Source organism: Phalangium opilio, unplaced genomic scaffold, assembly GCF_054372755.1.
Source record: "Phalangium opilio isolate 3A_F unplaced genomic scaffold, DU_Popi_V2 ptg000105l_1, whole genome shotgun sequence".
In the NCBI taxonomy this organism is placed as follows: Eukaryota; Metazoa; Arthropoda; class Arachnida; order Opiliones; family Phalangiidae; genus Phalangium; species Phalangium opilio.
In genome coordinates this window covers 386,786-406,391 of record NW_028324207.1, presented here as the reverse complement: position 1 = coordinate 406,391, position 19,606 = coordinate 386,786, and the positions used below count along the sequence as shown (strand labels likewise).

Here is a 19,606-nt window from a genome sequence, read left to right as displayed (position 1 = left end):
TCTGTCGTTGAGCAACGAAAATAAATCTCTTATTTTTCTGATTGGATTAGAGTCTGACTCGTGGGGTAAAACAGGTTCTGCGCATGGCAAAATCAACCCAATCAGGTTATCCCTTTCTCGCCTCAAAACCCGAGAACGAGATCTGAGCCGTTATAAAATTTCAAAAGATTTGTTGATTGTGTCTATTGTATTTGTATGAGAACTATAGGGAGAGGGCAAACCCATTCTTGGCACGTCATAGGCTTATATTTCTTACCTCGATTCCATCCCCCTAGCGGGGGAATTTCAGTATCGCGCCTACAAACGCTCCCTCAGTAGAAGTATAAAATGACGTCGGATGTTCTTTCCCTCCCTGACAAACGCCCTCTCCCTATAGCTTAAATTTTTAATACAGAGGGGGGTGACCTTTACCTAAACGCCACTAAGTATGCTGGGAGGTCTTCGCTGCCGTTCCGTGGATGGGGGTACAGAGGCAATGTTACAAGTATGGGGATTACCACTCCATCCCTCTCTCCTTCAAGGTAAAACCAGGAAACCTACTATAATTTTTGTATAACTAGAAAACGGTGACACGGGCGGCAAAATGTTTGCATTAAAAATTTGTTTGCTTTATGGGGAAAAAGGTTATCTTTATTAATTTACTTCTTCAAATTGATAGGCGGAAGTAATATATAATCGGTGATTTTTTTAATATTATATAATTTTTGACCTTGGTGGAATTATCTCTCTTTTGAGAGGCCTTTTATACATTTCGAGTATCTTGATAAGCCATAGACCATAGTTAAATATTGGCCAAAAATTATTCATCAAATTAATGATATTTATGGTGGAAAAACAATTTCGAGTGATATCCTGTTATGTTTAAATTGCTCCAACGTCGAAACAGTATTTCCTTTTGTTCTAATACGACGTCTGTATTTCTTAAGTTACATAAATTTTTACATTAACCATAACTTTAACAGCTACGCTTATTAGAGTTGTAATATCGAACCAAGGTCGCGAACGTATATGTATATACAGACTGTTTCTCATAAGTGTGCCATAAATTAAGGGGAATGTTCTCTGGGAAATCAATTTTGAGTCAAAAATGTTCTATACTTCTATATCCAATTTGCCCTAAGTGACACTGTCCTCAAGTTATGATTGGATGGACAATTTTACTGATGACCCCTTAAATTTAATGAAGAAACTGAACTAGACAATGATTTCTAACTTAATTAAGGGTCATCCCTAAAACACTCAAATCATTACATGACGGAAAAATGTCATAGAAGTTACATTTTAGACTAAAAATCGCCTGTAATTTATGGCAGACTTATCAGAAACACTTGCATATATCAAATAGTTTTGTTACAAAAACCAATCGACACTTCGAAATACTAAAGTTCTCTTTCTATATTCTTATATTACCAATTAATATCTGTGGAAAAGGCGATAGTAATTTAATTACAGATAATATCAAGAAGTGATATCTAGTTTATTAGGGAGACGGTATAAATTCGCCACATTTCCAGCTTTATCTCCAGTCCAAACGGATAGGTGCGGAGTTAATCACCGCCTCTAAATTACAACCAGCATCTCATTGGTTCTTGAAAACTCACGTCAGCGCGACGCGAATGACGAAAATTACGTATTTTCCCACTGAGGAGAGGCGAAATAGCCCGGCCTCCTTTTACGTCCCCCCCCCTTGTATTTTAAAAGGGGGACTGGGACTATGGCACGCGAATACTTAGACATCTTATACCTTCTCCCTAATAAAATATCACTGCTTGATAATATATATACATAAAAAAATCCCATGAACTACGAATATTGCAAATGGAAAAAAAATTAAATAAATAAATAATAAGTATACTACCTAGTTTGCGAAAGTTATTATCGAACCAGACAATTTTTTTTATAAAACGCTACATCGCGTGTGGAATTTTCTATTGAATATTGTAAAATTGCTTAATAAATAAATACGCTATTAAAAGTGTTTGACTAAATATTTTCGAGGAGCTATTAACTCTCAAATTTCAATACATTACGTATAATTATTTCAGCGCTGTCCAGCTAGGGTAGAACTGAGTGAATGGTCCCTTGGAATATTTTTTCCCATGGAAGAAATCTCCCAAGTAGAAAAATTAGTTTGAAATTGCCAGAAACCTTTTCAAACTCCAACAGAATCAAGTATATTTGGAACAAATAACTAATTCTAATCCATTTTTTACTACCACTAAAGATAAATTTAATACAAGGTGTTTCTAATAAGTCAGCCATAAATTAAGGGGAATGTTCTTTGGGAAATAAATTTTGAGTTGAAAATATTCTGTGACATCTTAACGTCCGGGCAACCTTTTTCGAGTTATGATTTGAGTATTTTATAGATGACCGCTCCTTAATTAAATTAGAAATCATCCGTAAAATACTCAAATCATAAATTCAAAAACGGTGGCTGGGACGGCAAAATGTCATAGAAAATTTTCGACTCAAAATCGAACACTTAATTTAGGATAATCTTCGAAAGGACCTTAACAGGTAACGCATGCAGCCCAACTTTATCAATAAACAAAAGCAGCTAGTGTAACCATATCCAAAAGCTACATAACGTATCTCATCGAAATAGTCCATGTATACTCCCAGGTATATCGTATTCGCAATTCCATTTACTCCCCTTGTATGAAGTCATTAAGGACATAATGAATAAACTTTGAACAAACGAGCTCGCCTTGTATTCGTCTGGTCTCGCCTTTTACTTGCTTATATATTAAAACAAAGGTTTAACACAGCACAGTAACGCGATACATTGAAAGCCAACCATGCAGTTCTCACGTCGAGTAACAACATCAACCAAGAAGTGATATCTAGTTTACTAGGGAGAAGTTGTAAGATGCCTAAGTATTCGCGGGCCATAGTCCCAGTCCCCCTAGGAGGGCCGGGCTATTTCGCCTCTCCTCAGTCGGAAAATACGTAATTTTCGTCATTCGCGTCGCGCTGACGTGAGTTTTCAAGAACCAATGATATGCTGGTTGTAATTAGAGGCGGGGGTGATTAACTCCGGACCTACTATACGTTTGGACTGGAGATAAAGCTGGAAAATGTGGTGAATTTATACCTTCTCCCTAATAAACTAGATATCGCTTCTTGATCAACCAAGAACACCCGACGTTCTAGATCATGGTGTTAGGGGACCTTTTGTACTAGGCCTATATAGGCTATTAGGGATCGTGTTGGAGAATTTAGTCAGAAGATTTTAATGAGTAACACCGTAAACGGAATAAACGAATTTTCGTATATACAGAATGCTTCCATGTTAAGCATCTTTCTCTATTATGGCTCAAATATAATAGGGTCCTAAGAGGCCTTCACTATAGTTTAAATTATTTTGATATTAATAAAGTTAGAATTTATTAATTTAATTTAAGTTTCTCAAGTAAATTTAATAAAATTCTAAGGAGTTTTCTAAAAATGGGAGGAGCCGGTAGCCCTTTATTAACGTCAATAATATTGCCCGAGGGTCGCCAGCTTAACCGTCAATATAGCCTCGCGAATGATGGGGAGATGCTTCCGCGTGTTACCTCTAATTCAAGGAAATTAGATGAAAGATGAAGAAATGGATTAAAGGAAAACCACTAGAAAACGCACCCTTTTATCCAATTACATAGTAAAATACCATATATTTCTAACTAAATGCTTACCAACCTTACTTGATTCCGTGATTAGTATAAACAGAAGTATATAATACTTCTCTTCGAGAGAAGTGTACCACAAAGCGGAGTAATTATATCATGATTCTTCCCAACATCCCTTAACATTTAGAGCAAGGTTACTAAACCGAATCACATACGCCATAAATAGTTCCCCCATCATTACTCTATTAGCGCTTAACTATTTGCCAAGACGTGCTTGTGGTGGATTTTTGTCCCACGTCAAGATAATCAAGGTTTGTGGGTTGATTGCTGGGGATTTAGTACCAAACAGTTATAGAATTCACTCCGCCACGGTGCGATGCCCATTTGAAGTTTCATGAGCGGGATAGCAAACAAAACGGGTGAGCCTACATGGGAAGAATCATGTTATTTATAACTAAAGTATTAAGAGGATAGAGAGTTTCATCCTTCTTCTGGTATATAAATTAACTTTAATCAAAGCTTGGTACGTTTTGATATTTCACTTTCTGCCAAACCAATATTATTCATTTAAGTAAATTCAACCTTGGAGAGGTAACTATAAATATCAGTAGACGAGGGTTATACCACAAACCATATCTAAAATTTTGAGGGAGAAGATAACTCGGTCCCTTGTTGTTGCGGATACAATGAATTAATTAGATATTCCGTTAAGTTTCCGTCTGAACAAGATATAAATTAAATTTCTCGAATAACTAAACTGTACCCGACGAGTGCCATTGTCAGAAGTTCGCAGTCGAGAAGAAAATGCAAATTAGCCAGAACAGCAGTATATACACGCGTCATTACATCGCGTTTCTCAATCGACTTCGAAACGGAAAGCGTTCTTGGTTAAAACGAGGCCTAGGAATCTTAGAAATGCGAGCGTTTAAAACGATGATGATGTTAAACAGCTGGTAGACGCGATAATCGCGTAACCTTTAAACTGTAAAATGAATATTAAGGCCGTTCAATTGAACCGAAAAATAAATCAATGTGGCCCTTCGCGTTTTACAAATTACCCAGGCCAACTCTGGTGATCCGTGAACTGAGTTGCAAAAGGAAATAAGACAAAATACTAATAACTCTAAAAGCTTTAGTTTCGTGCGCTGTATACGCTTTTAAAAAATCATCTCCTTCACCATAAGTTTATAAGATGTGTTCCATAAGTATGACGACACTTCCTATACTTCGTAATGTTACTGAGAGACTTACAGCTCGAGCTTGTTCGAGAACGACGGAAGCGAGAATTGAAGTCCTACCTTCGGTTAGTTAATTTTGCAGGACTTCCATCTACCTATTTAGTCTATACCAGAAGTGAGATGAGACCAGAAGTACTGAGCTAACCAAATTGTTCACTCGGCGAAAGTGAATATTCTTGAAAACACAAGAACGGTTGGCCCTCTTGAAGCGGTTTCGGAATTTTCCCTCCAAAACGTGAGACGCACGCGGTGGTAGACGGCCGAACTAGATTAAAGGACCCGCGTCCGTGTTCCGCGGCTTTAGGTTGAGGGGAAGGGGGTAGGAAATGTTTTTGGAACTCGACCCATTTTTTTTCTCAGTAGCGTAGGCAGTAGTACCTATTTGAGAGTTCAACATAATTGCCGCCGTTGCCGCCGATGCCGCCGTTGCCGCCGATGTCGCTGTTGCCGCCGTTATCGCTGAAGTCGCTTCAATCTCCCCTCCGACGCCAGATATTTCATGCGCGCCTTATCTTTATTGACTTTGATAAGGGAAAACATATGTTAGGCTTAAGACTGAGCGTCATATTTCCACAACTTCACCTGAAACTAGAATTCATTACATCATTATTTTGTGGTACCCGATATTTGTGGGCACCTTATCGTCGAATACACTGTGTTTGACCTAATATATATTAATGGAATACACTATGTTAGGCTTAACATTTTTAACGAAGTAGGCGGGAAATATGAACGGAAAAAAGACTGTACGGTTTTCGGATACGACGGTGTACGTGATTCCTCAAGAGGACAGGGTGAACCATGAGTTTCGTAAACCTGCAATGGTTTTGAATGCAATTAAAGTGTAAATACGAATACATATTATCTCCGATATTGGAGTTGAAAATTGAACTTTTCGCTAACCCTTGTCTTACATGTGACTCGGGGCTTTCTACGTCACGTTGACTTTCGACAACGTGGCGGAAGGGGGAAATTATATATGTTAGGCTTAAAGATTAAGCGTCATTGACTTTGGCCGCCCGGTTGCCGCCTACCGCCAGGGTGCCACATTCAAACTTGACGCCCAGTTGTCGCATACCGCCAGGGTGTCAATTTCAAACGGGAATTGTCCTGAAATCTCATGATGGCGGGAAATTGTTGTGATAAGGAGGGAAAATTTGCGTGATAAGGAGGGAAAATTGGCGTGATAAGGAGGGAAAATTGGCGTGATAGGGAGGAAAAATTGGCGTGTAATCATATTTTCCGAGGGCAATGTTAAATCTATACTTTCACTGATAATAGGTCCTTTGATAGGGATGTTATCTTACTCTTACATGTTAGGCTTAACACTAGGTGCCATATTAACTTTCGATGATGTGTTTCCTTCGTATATTTCTAAAGTAAACATGAGTAGACTATAAAAAGACCCCCAAAGATCAGAAAACATTTTATTTTGTTCCTGACTCCAGTCTTGAATGTTCTCGAGCTATTATCCTGAACTTTTACCGATAAAAGTATCTGCAAAGGGTGAGATTTTTTCTTTCTTTCACAAGTCTCGTGAAGAGATATATTTAAGGTTCAGTTTTAGTAAACTTAAATTGTAAGAATGTTTGAGTGTAACGTTTGCAAGAGTCAGTATGCAAGGAATAAGGATCTCATGAGACATAATCGTGAAAAACATGAGGGAATTAAATTCTCTTGTGATGACTGCTCTGCAACTTTCACAAGGCGTCAAAACTTAGTAAGTCACCAGGCTAAGTTTCACGGTGTTAAGAGACGTAAAATAGAAGACCCCAAGGACGTTTCTGGCCCCTCGACCCATAACAACCACTCAGTTACCTACCCCGCTCTTATGATCGACGCCGAAAGAGTGTCGCCAGCCCTCACTCTAGACGACCTGACAAGGCAGGAAACGGGGGCTCGACGCATGCTGATGGACCAAGGGAAAGTTCATGATCCTGACGAACTGGACGATCTAACCAGTCAGGAAAATCCGGACTTACAAGCCCTGATGGACCACGAGGAAGTTCACGATCCCGACAAACTGGACGATCTAACCAGTGAGGAAAACCAGGCCTTACAGGCCCTGATGGACAGGGAGGAGACCAAGCGAGCCAATGACGAACCTCAACCCATGGTTACCACACCCGTCGAGCCTCTTCTCGATCAATTGGAGGAGTTAAACGTATTGCGTAATGCGATTTTCTGCGCTAGATTTACGTCGGCAGTCGTGGAAACTAGCACGGAACTTTACATTGGTAGACATAGAGCCGCCATAGAAAATTACTTAAGAAACAAACTAGCTCAAGATAGGGGGATTAAATGGTATTTGACTGTTAGGGCTCGCTATACACGCGAATTGGGAAATTCGGAACAGGATGTAGAAACTCTAATATACCATAGAACGCGCAATCTTATTATTTTAACCCCCGACGTTATTCCGGGACAAATAGATCAGGGGATAGTAACATTAAAACGGTTAATGGAAGAGTTTGAAGCGCAAGGTAGCGGTTGGTCATTAGATAGAATTATGTTTCTACAAATTAACATAATTGCATATATGCCTTTACATGGGGGTACGTATTTCGAAACCCCCAAAAAACTCATGTCTAAGAAAGCTATTCTTAATGTTAAAAACCATGATAATAAGTGTTTTCTATGGTCAATTTTAGCTCATTTACATCCTGTAAATTTTAGAAATAACCCGAATTGCGTAGAAAATTATCTCCCTTTTCAAAACGAGTTAGAATTGACAGGAATCACATTCCCTGTACAAGTTAATGTAGCTGTTTTAGAAAGGTTTGAACAGGTTAATAACTTATCAGTTAGCATCTATGGTTATGAGGATGAGGTTTTCCCCCTTTATGTGAGCTCGAACAGGGTCGACGATGCGCGTCAAATAGATCTGCTGCTACTATCTCAGGGGGCAGAGAAGCATTTTTGTTTGATTCGTAGCTTGAGTCGGCTTCTATCGTCATTCACCGCACATAACGGTAGAGCCTTCTACTGTCGTTATTGTCTGCATCGTTTCTCCGGCTTCGGCTCAGAGCAAAGACATGAAGAGCACGTCAAAGAGTGTAGCTTACACGACCCCCAGAAAATCAAAATGCCTGTCAAGGAGCCCATCCTAGAGTTCAAAAACATCGCCTGGGAGCAAAAAGTAAGTTTTGTCATCCACTTTTGGTTTTACTAATACATAAGAAGCGCGCGATAAAGTGTGCCATGGAATAAAATGTTTCCAATTTTTCTGTTCCATTAGGTGAAGTTCGTCATCTACGCGGATTTCGAGTCAATCTTAAGTAAAATACAGGGATGCGATCAGGACGCTACCCTCTCTTCTTCCACGAAAACCTCCCAACACGTTGCCTGCGGGTTCAGCTACGTCATCGTTGGACAAGACGGTTCAGTGTCAAAACCAGTGACGTACAGAGGAATGGACGCGGCGGAAAGGTTTTTACAAAACCTTATTCGTGAAGATGAAATCATCCAAGGGAAAATAAAAGCCAACGTACCCATGAACCTGAAAAACTCGGAAATGACGGAATTTGTATCAGCCCAAGTCTGCTACCTATGCGGGAAGGCGTTCACCCATGATAACTGCAAAGTTCGGGACCACGACCATACAGATGGGTCCTACAGAGGAGCGGCTCATAATACCTGTAACCTCAAGTTGAAGACATTGAAATTCGTTCCGGTGTTCATGCATAACCTATCCCGCTATGATGCTCACTTGATAATGGACAAAATCGGACTCTTTAAACATCAAGAAATTAAGTGTATCCCGACGAATTCCGAGACTTACATTTCGTTTTCTCTGGGAAATCTACGCTTTCTAGACTCTATCAGGTTTATGCCAGCCTCGCTCGACTCCCTCGTTTCCAACTTGGCCAAGGGAGGTGCGGAAAAGTTTAAATGCCTAAACTCTGTTTTCAAACCGGACGAAGTGGAGCATTTACTGAGGAAACAAGTCTACCCGTATGACTATTTCGATCGCGAGGAGAAATTTGACGAGACGGAGTTACCACCGAAGGAGGCTTTTTTCAACTCGCTCACCGATGAAAAGGTTAGTGACGAGGATTATTCCCAAGCCCAAACAGTTTGGGAAAAATTCAGGATCGCTAACCTCGGCGAGTACCATGATTTATACGTCAAAACCGACGTTTTACTCTTGGCTGACGTATTTGAAAACTTCCGAGCCATGTGCTTGGAATATTACAAATTAGACTGCGCTCACGCCTTTACCGGTCCCGGTTTTGCTTGGCAGAGCGCTTTACGTATGACTGGAGTTAAATTAGAACTTCTTTTAGACCCTGATATGCACCTATTTATCGAGAAGGGAATTAGGGGAGGAGTTTCTCTGATAACCCACAGGTTGGCTGAGGCGAATAACAAACATCTTCCTGAAACCTACGACGCTTCGAAACCTAGTTCCTACATCACTTACCTGGACTGTAACAATCTTTATGGAACAGTAATGTGTCACCATTTACCTATGAGGGGTTTCCGATGGTTGCAGTCATGTGAAGATTTCACCAGAGAAGTTATTCTTAACCAACCCGACGATGACCCTCAGGGTTTCATTCTAGAGGTGGATCTTGAATACCCGGACAGTTTACACGTAGAGCATAATTGTCTCCCCCTCGCCCCTGAAAGACGTGTTGTTACCGCCGGCGAACTATCTCCATATTCAATAGATCAATTGAACAAATTAAAACTGAAAATTAAAGATAGTCTTCCCAAATTAGTCCCCTCGCTTTATAACAGAGAAAAATACGTGCTCCATTACCGAAATCTAAAGTTCTACCTCGCTAAAGGTATGAAATTAGGGAAGGTTCACCGTATTCTCACGTTTGAACAAGGGGCTTGGTTAAAACCCTTTATCGAGTTTAACACGGAGAAGCGGAAGATGGCCGCTAACGCGTTCGAAAAGGATTTCTTCAAACTATGCAACAACTCTGTGTTCGGGAAGACGATGGAGAATCTACGTAACCGCATAAATTTCGACCTTGTGCAAACCCGGGAGATGGCAATCAAGAAGGCGAGTTCTCCGGCGTTCGAAAGGTTTACAGTTTTCAAGAACGACCTAGTTGGAATTCACCAACTGAAGAAATCCTTAACCTTGGACCGACCCATTTATACGGGCTTCACCATTTTAGACTTGTCTAAACTGGTTATGTACGATTTCCATTACAACACCGTGAGAGCAAAATATGGGGAAGCCGCCAAGCTTCTCTTCACAGACACAGATTCCCTGACCTACCAAATCTTCACCGACGATCTGCCCCGAGACTTTGCCGAAAACAAGGAGATGTACGACTTCTCCGATTACCCTCGAGACCATCCCTTGTTCAGCGAGGAGAACAAGAAAGTTCTCGGCAAGTTCAAAGACGAGCTTAATGGAGTACCGATTCAGGAGTTCTGCGGACTCCGTCCGAAGATGTACTCCATCTTGTCGTCGAAGGGGGAAAAGAAGACGGCGAAGGGAATTTGTCGTCGTGTGGTTAAGAAGAAGATTCGTCATGCCGACTACAAGGAATGCCTACTTCAACGTAAACTCACCGTGGAAGAGATGAAAAGAATTGTGAGTTTGAAACATGAACTGTTTTCCGTCACCCAAAAGAAACTCGCATTGAACCCGTGCGATGACAAGCGATACATCATCGACGGTGTGGCTACTTACTCGTTAGGATATTTTAAAATTAGGGATCTATAAAAGCGAGTTTTCCTCCGTGGCATAGCCCGGTTTCTCGCTTTATGTAAATTATTTTTACAAATATCTTAGAACTGTGTAACTTTAATATCTTAGAATTTTATAACTTTTTTTTTAAAAATATCTTTCGTAAATTTGTATATGTAAATATTTGCAAACTCGCTATTTTTTTTTTATATATAAATTTTTGAATGCTGTTGAAAATAAAATAAATATAATTATAATTATGTTAAAGTATTCTTCTCCAAATTTTTCCTACTCTTATTCATTTATCATGTACGAGGAGGAGAGAGGGGCCCGGCCTACCCTTCCGTTCAAAGTTTCACAGTTTGCGTTCAAAGTTTACTATTTCTTTTCAAAGTTTCACTATTTCTTTTCAAAGTTTCCCTATTTCTTTTCAAAGTTTCACTATTTCTTTTCAAAGTTTCACTATTTCCGTTCAAAGTTTCACTATTTCCGTTGAAAGTTTCACTATTTCCGTTCAAAGTTTCACTAAGGGATTGATTACATCACTTTACATACAGTCTACCAAAAATGCACTTATTCTCCTAAACAAAATTTATCGTACCATCAATGATTGTTAAGTCACAACTCTTACAGAGAAGGGACTGATTTCCGAATTCCAAGTGCTTTATTTGTTTACTTCCTTATCAGCATGATAAGGAACTGTCGGCGGAAAATTCAAAAATCGTACCCTATATAATCAGTTCAGTTCCGAGTTTAATTTTAATTCAGTAGTTGAGCAATTGACGATAAATTTGAAAATGTCAATCCTATACGAAACGTGTGTTTGTTTTAAGACCCCCCATTTAACTTGGGTTTATAGGACCTTGGGTTATCAGAAACTTTTGAAGTGGGCGAATTGGCGACTGATAAGATAGAACCTTTGCAGGGGAGGGTCAGAGCTTCGAACTCCATTATCCAGGGGGGGGGGCTCTTTTTTAAACTAGGCGGGTGGTTGCCCCCCCCCCCTGGATAATGGAATTCGAAGATCTGATCCTCCCCTGCAAAGGTTCTATCTTATCAGTCGCCAATTCGCCCACTTCAAAAGTTTCTGATAACCCAAGGTCCTATAAACCCAAGTTAAATGGGGGGTCTTAAAACAAACACACGTTTCGTATAGGATTGACATTTTCAAATTTATCGTCAATTGCTCAACTACTGAATTAAAATTAAACTCGGAACTGAACTGATTATATAGGGTACGATTTTTGAATTTTCCGCCGACAGTTCCTTATCATGCTGATAAGGAAGTAAACAAATAAAGCACTTGGAATTCGGAAATCAGTCCCTTCTCTGTAAGAGTTGTGACTTAACAATCATTGATGGTACGATAAATTTTGTTTAGGAGAATAAGTGCATTTTTGGTAGACTGTATGTAAAGTGATGTAATCAATCCCTTAGTGAAACTTTGAACGGAAATAGTGAAACTTTCAACGGAAATAGTGAAACTTTGAACGGAAATAGTGAAACTTTGAAAAGAAATAGTGAAACTTTGAAAAGAAATAGGGAAACTTTGAAAAGAAATAGTGAAACTTTGAAAAGAAATAGTAAACTTTGAACGCAAACTGTGAAACTTTGAACGGAAGGGTAGGCCGGGCCCCTCTCTCCTCCTCGTACATGATAAATGAATAAGAGTAGGAAAAATTTGGAGAAGAATACTTTAACATAATTATAATTATATTTATTTTATTTTCAACAGCATTCAAAAATTTATATATAAAAAAAAAATAGCGAGTTTGCAAATATTTACATATACAAATTTACGAAAGATATTTTTAAAAAAAAAGTTATAAAATTCTAAGATATTAAAGTTACACAGTTCTAAGATATTTGTAAAAATAATTTACATAAAGCGAGAAACCGGGCTATGCCACGGAGGAAAACTCGCTTTTATAGATCCCTAATTTTAAAATATCCTAACGAGTAAGTAGCCACACCGTCGATGATGTATCGCTTGTCATCGCACGGGTTCAATGCGAGTTTCTTTTGGGTGACGGAAAACAGTTCATGTTTCAAACTCACAATTCTTTTCATCTCTTCCACGGTGAGTTTACGTTGAAGTAGGCATTCCTTGTAGTCGGCATGACGAATCTTCTTCTTAACCACACGACGACAAATTCCCTTCGCCGTCTTCTTTTCCCCCTTCGACGACAAGATGGAGTACATCTTCGGACGGAGTCCGCAGAACTCCTGAATCGGTACTCCATTAAGCTCGTCTTTGAACTTGCCGAGAACTTTCTTGTTCTCCTCGCTGAACAAGGGATGGTCTCGAGGGTAATCGGAGAAGTCGTACATCTCCTTGTTTTCGGCAAAGTCTCGGGGCAGATCGTCGGTGAAGATTTGGTAGGTCAGGGAATCTGTGTCTGTGAAGAGAAGCTTGGCGGCTTCCCCATATTTTGCTCTCACGGTGTTGTAATGGAAATCGTACATAACCAGTTTAGACAAGTCTAAAATGGTGAAGCCCGTATAAATGGGTCGGTCCAAGGTTAAGGATTTCTTCAGTTGGTGAATTCCAACTAGGTCGTTCTTGAAAACTGTAAACCTTTCGAACGCCGGAGAACTCGCCTTCTTGATTGCCATCTCCCGGGTTTGCACAAGGTCGAAATTTATGCGGTTACGTAGATTCTCCATCGTCTTCCCGAACACAGAGTTGTTGCATAGTTTGAAGAAATCCTTTTCGAACGCGTTAGCGGCCATCTTCCGCTTCTCCGTGTTAAACTCGATAAAGGGTTTTAACCAAGCCCCTTGTTCAAACGTGAGAATACGGTGAACCTTCCCTAATTTCATACCTTTAGCGAGGTAGAACTTTAGATTTCGGTAATGGAGCACGTATTTTTCTCTGTTATAAAGCGAGGGGACTAATTTGGGAAGACTATCTTTAATTTTCAGTTTTAATTTGTTCAATTGATCTATTGAATATGGAGATAGTTCGCCGGCGGTAACAACACGTCTTTCAGGGGCGAGGGGGAGACAATTATGCTCTACGTGTAAACTGTCCGGGTATTCAAGATCCACCTCTAGAATGAAACCCTGAGGGTCATCGTCGGGTTGGTTAAGAATAACTTCTCTGGTGAAATCTTCACATGACTGCAACCATCGGAAACCCCTCATAGGTAAATGGTGACACATTACTGTTCCATAAAGATTGTTACAGTCCAGGTAAGTGATGTAGGAACTAGGTTTCGAAGCGTCGTAGGTTTCAGGAAGATGTTTGTTATTCGCCTCAGCCAACCTGTGGGTTATCAGAGAAACTCCTCCCCTAATTCCCTTCTCGATAAATAGGTGCATATCAGGGTCTAAAAGAAGTTCTAATTTAACTCCAGTCATACGTAAAGCGCTCTGCCAAGCAAAACCGGGACCGGTAAAGGCGTGAGCGCAGTCTAATTTGTAATATTCCAAGCACATGGCTCGGAAGTTTTCAAATACGTCAGCCAAGAGTAAAACGTCGGTTTTGACGTATAAATCATGGTACTCGCCGAGGTTAGCGATCCTGAATTTTTCCCAAACTGTTTGGGCTTGGGAATAATCCTCGTCACTAACCTTTTCATCGGTGAGCGAGTTGAAAAAAGCCTCCTTCGGTGGTAACTCCGTCTCGTCAAATTTCTCCTCGCGATCGAAATAGTCATACGGGTAGACTTGTTTCCTCAGTAAATGCTCCACTTCGTCCGGTTTGAAAACAGAGTTTAGGCATTTAAACTTTTCCGCACCTCCCTTGGCCAAGTTGGAAACGAGGGAGTCGAGCGAGGCTGGCATAAACCTGATAGAGTCTAGAAAGCGTAGATTTCCCAGAGAAAACGAAATGTAAGTCTCGGAATTCGTCGGGATACACTTAATTTCTTGATGTTTAAAGAGTCCGATTTTGTCCATTATCAAGTGAGCATCATAGCGGGATAGGTTATGCATGAACACCGGAACGAATTTCAATGTCTTCAACTTGAGGTTACAGGTATTATGAGCCGCTCCTCTGTAGGACCCATCTGTATGGTCGTGGTCCCGAACTTTGCAGTTATCATGGGTGAACGCCTTCCCGCATAGGTAGCAGACTTGGGCTGATACAAATTCCGTCATTTCCGAGTTTTTCAGGTTCATGGGTACGTTGGCTTTTATTTTCCCTTGGATGATTTCATCTTCACGAATAAGGTTTTGTAAAAACCTTTCCGCCGCGTCCATTCCTCTGTACGTCACTGGTTTTGACACTGAACCGTCTTGTCCAACGATGACGTAGCTGAACCCGCAGGCAACGTGTTGGGAGGTTTTCGTGGAAGAAGAGAGGGTAGCGTCCTGATCGCATCCCTGTATTTTACTTAAGATTGACTCGAAATCCGCGTAGATGACGAACTTCACCTAATGGAACAGAAAAATTGGAAACATTTTATTCCATGGCACACTTTATCGCGCGCTTCTTATGTATTAGTAAAACCAAAAGTGGATGACAAAACTTACTTTTTGCTCCCAGGCGATGTTTTTGAACTCTAGGATGGGCTCCTTGACAGGCATTTTGATTTTCTGGGGGTCGTGTAAGCTACACTCTTTGACGTGCTCTTCATGTCTTTGCTCTGAGCCGAAGCCGGAGAAACGATGCAGACAATAACGACAGTAGAAGGCTCTACCGTTATGTGCGGTGAATGACGATAGAAGCCGACTCAAGCTACGAATCAAACAAAAATGCTTCTCTGCCCCCTGAGATAGTAGCAGCAGATCTATTTGACGCGCATCGTCGACCCTGTTCGAGCTCACATAAAGGGGGAAAACCTCATCCTCATAACCATAGATGCTAACTGATAAGTTATTAACCTGTTCAAACCTTTCTAAAACAGCTACATTAACTTGTACAGGGAATGTGATTCCTGTCAATTCTAACTCGTTTTGAAAAGGGAGATAATTTTCTACGCAATTCGGGTTATTTCTAAAATTTACAGGATGTAAATGAGCTAAAATTGACCATAGAAAACACTTATTATCATGGTTTTTAACATTAAGAATAGCTTTCTTAGACATGAGTTTTTTGGGGGTTTCGAAATACGTACCCCCATGTAAAGGCATATATGCAATTATGTTAATTTGTAGAAACATAATTCTATCTAATGACCAACCGCTACCTTGCGCTTCAAACTCTTCCATTAACCGTTTTAATGTTACTATCCCCTGATCTATTTGTCCCGGAATAACGTCGGGGGTTAAAATAATAAGATTGCGCGTTCTATGGTATATTAGAGTTTCTACATCCTGTTCCGAATTTCCCAATTCGCGTGTATAGCGAGCCCTAACAGTCAAATACCATTTAATCCCCCTATCTTGAGCTAGTTTGTTTCTTAAGTAATTTTCTATGGCGGCTCTATGTCTACCAATGTAAAGTTCCGTGCTAGTTTCCACGACTGCCGACGTAAATCTAGCGCAGAAAATCGCATTACGCAATACGTTTAACTCCTCCAATTGATCGAGAAGAGGCTCGACGGGTGTGGTAACCATGGGTTGAGGTTCGTCATTGGCTCGCTTGGTCTCCTCCCTGTCCATCAGGGCCTGTAAGGCCTGGTTTTCCTCACTGGTTAGATCGTCCAGTTTGTCGGGATCGTGAACTTCCTCGTGGTCCATCAGGGCTTGTAAGTCCGGATTTTCCTGACTGGTTAGATCGTCCAGTTCGTCAGGATCATGAACTTTCCCTTGGTCCATCAGCATGCGTCGAGCCCCCGTTTCCTGCCTTGTCAGGTCGTCTAGAGTGAGGGCTGGCGACACTCTTTCGGCGTCGATCATAAGAGCGGGGTAGGTAACTGAGTGGTTGTTATGGGTCGAGGGGCCAGAAACGTCCTTGGGGTCTTCTATTTTACGTCTCTTAACACCGTGAAACTTAGCCTGGTGACTTACTAAGTTTTGACGCCTTGTGAAAGTTGCAGAGCAGTCATCACAAGAGAATTTAATTCCCTCATGTTTTTCACGATTATGTCTCATGAGATCCTTATTCCTTGCATACTGACTCTTGCAAACGTTACACTCAAACATTCTTACAATTTAAGTTTACTAAAACTGAACCTTAAATATATCTCTTCACGAGACTTGTGAAAGAAAGAAAAAATCTCACCCTTTGCAGATACTTTTATCGGTAAAAGTTCAGGATAATAGCTCGAGAACATTCAAGACTGGAGTCAGGAACAAAATAAAATGTTTTCTGATCTTTGGGGGTCTTTTTATAGTCTACTCATGTTTACTTTAGAAATATACGAAGGAAACACATCATCGAAAGTTAATATGGCACCTAGTGTTAAGCCTAACATGTAAGAGTAAGATAACATCCCTATCAAAGGACCTATTATCAGTGAAAGTATAGATTTAACATTGCCCTCGGAAAATATGATTACACGCCAATTTTTCCTCCCTATCACGCCAATTTTCCCTCCTTATCACGCCAATTTTCCCTCCTTATCACGCAAATTTTCCCTCCTTATCACAACAATTTCCCGCCATCATGAGATTTCAGGACAATTCCCGTTTGAAATTGACACCCTGGCGGTATGCGACAACTGGGCGTCAAGTTTGAATGTGGCACCCTGGCGGTAGGCGGCAACCGGGCGGCCAAAGTCAATGACGCTTAATCTTTAAGCCTAACATATATAATTTCCCCCTTCCGCCACGTTGTCGAAAGTCAACGTGACGTAGAAAGCCCCGAGTCACATGTAAGACAAGGGTTAGCGAAAAGTTCAATTTTCAACTCCAATATCGGAGATAATATGTATTCGTATTTACACTTTAATTGCATTCAAAACCATTGCAGGTTTACGAAACTCATGGTTCACCCTGTCCTCTTGAGGAATCACGTACACCGTCGTATCCGAAAACCGTACAGTCTTTTTTCCGTTCATATTTCCCGCCTACTTCGTTAAAAATGTTAAGCCTAACATAGTGTATTCCATTAATATATATTAGGTCAAACACAGTGTATTCGACGATAAGGTGCCCACAAATATCGGGTACCACAAAATAATGATGTAATGAATTCTAGTTTCAGGTGAAGTTGTGGAAATATGACGCTCAGTCTTAAGCCTAACATATGTTTTCCCTTATCAAAGTCAATAAAGATAAGGCGCGCATGAAATATCTGGCGTCGGAGGGGAGATTGAAGCGACTTCAGCGATAACGGCGGCAACAGCGACATCGGCGGCAACGGCGGCATCGGCGGCAACGGCGGCAATTATGTTGAACTCTCAAATAGGTACTACTGTAGGCGCGATGGAAGTTGCCTAAAATCCTCAAATTTGTTCACTAGTGCCAGGATCTATTACCAATGCTAGAGCCCTTCACTTCTAGTCTCATCTCACTTCTGTCTGTACTAAGCCTTTGACATCGCCCCAGTCACCAGGCGTCGCTTTACGAGAATCTATGACCTACGTCACTTCATAACAAGCTTCAGTTTGTAACCAGTGAAGAACTTATGGAACGTATCTTATAAACTTACGCATACATGGATAGAGCGTGGTATGCCAGAATCAGCCGGTCTGTCAAAGACAAATTGTCAAACACTTGAAGGAAATCTTGGCCATCACCCCAAGAGCGAAGGAAAATATTTGCAAAGGCAATTTTGCAAACGATAAAGGGGTTCCCCTTAGGAGCCAAAATAGAAAACAATGCTCCTATACTCGCGCGACAAAAACCTGACTATAAATGATATGAAATATCAGGCGTTACGCGAGCAAGCCGCTCAGTGTCAACCATGACGGGTGTCTAGGAAATGGAAGACGAGATTAAAGAGGAATATATTTGTTTGGAAGTATAAAGGAAAAAGATATTCACTCAAAGTTATTGATAAACACTCCAAAAATATCCTGTATACGAAGAGGTATTTCCTAAAATTCTGCAACGTTGCTCTTTACTGAATTTCGTCCATTTACGGTTAAGTAAATAATTTAAGGCTTTGTCTGATCAGGGATAGATTTGATTTTAGAAGTAGGAATGGAGAACAGAGTAATGTGGGCGCGCGTCAAAGTCCCGGACCCCCTTCCAGGGGACGGAGGGGTATGAAAGTAGAGGCGGGTTATAGCGACAGAGGTAAAAAGGAATTACGTATTTTTCGCCGTCCCCGTCAGCAACGTCATCAAAACGTAGTTTAAGTGAGCCAATAAGATCATTTAAACTTTTCGTTACGTGTTGGACGGAGGGGCTCTATACTGGGCTATGAGTCGGACTGAAGTAAATACCTACCGTTCCCCATTCCTACTTCTAAAATTAAATTTATCCCTGGTCTGATATTAATTTAAGCGGCTTAGGTTTCATTTTAACACTGGCGCCTTACCATATATTGCAATTTATATAAAATATATTTTTTATATTACGAAAACATCTAGAATAATTGTTGAAACCCTAATTTTCTTAACTTTAGAATTAATCTACTTTTGAGCGTTATAATCCTTGACCGAGTTGGGAAAGGTGACAAAATACAAACCCGCACCAATTTCGACTCTCGCCATTGGAAATTGTAATACCCGCGGGGAGGTTACCCCAGGGTGTCCTAGAATAAACAACGCCAAGGAATCGAAGGTGTTGTAAGAATGGCTAACACTGAAGCAACAAGTATAGGATACCTCGAAAATGATGGACACGAGCAATTAAACCCAACGAATTTCATTTGCTAAGGGTAGGCTTCCCTGAGTTGTATTTTATTCATATACAGGGTGTTACTGATAAGTCTGACATAAATTAAGAGGAATGTTCTTTGGGAAATCGATTTTGAGTCGAAAATGTAACTTCTATCTCCATTTTGCCCTAAGAGCTACTGCTTTCGAGTTATGATTTGAGTGTTTTAGGGATGACCCCTTAATTAAATTAGAAATCATTGTCTAGTTCAGTTTCATAATTAAATTTAAGGGATCATCCGTAAAATACTCTGGATAATCTTAACTCTGAAACAGTGACCCTTAATGCAAAATAGAGACAGAAGTTATACATTTTCAACTCAAAATCGTCCAAAGGACATCCCCTTAATTTATGCCAGACTTATCAGAAACACCCTGTATATTGACCAATGACCTTAGCCTTTACTTTTGACGGCAGCAGCTAGTGCAACAGATTAGAAT

General features: G+C 40.4%; 3 protein-coding genes across 4 annotated transcripts in view; 1 reads left to right on the top strand and 2 right to left on the bottom strand.

The window, feature by feature from the left end:
• The window catches only part of LOC149625070 (pyrokinin-1 receptor-like), an 88,496-nt gene that overhangs the window by 64,430 nt on the left and 4,460 nt on the right, over positions 1-19,606 (bottom strand). The gene's annotated exons all lie outside the window — the stretch shown is intronic.
• Positions 5,243-10,775, top strand: LOC149625072 (uncharacterized). The gene is made up of 2 exons (XM_089851835.1): positions 5,243-7,991; positions 8,091-10,775. Exons 1-2 carry the CDS (start codon positions 6,438-6,440, stop codon positions 10,542-10,544), a joined length of 4,008 nt encoding a protein of 1,335 aa, XP_089707961.1. The 5' UTR covers positions 5,243-6,437; the 3' UTR covers positions 10,545-10,775.
• On the bottom strand, positions 12,204-17,736 carry LOC149625071 (uncharacterized). Its single transcript, XM_089851834.1, has 2 exons — positions 14,988-17,736; positions 12,204-14,888 (listed from the first exon to the last, which is right to left on the bottom strand). Exons 1-2 carry the CDS (start codon positions 16,539-16,541, stop codon positions 12,435-12,437), a joined length of 4,008 nt encoding a protein of 1,335 aa, XP_089707960.1. The 5' UTR covers positions 16,542-17,736; the 3' UTR covers positions 12,204-12,434.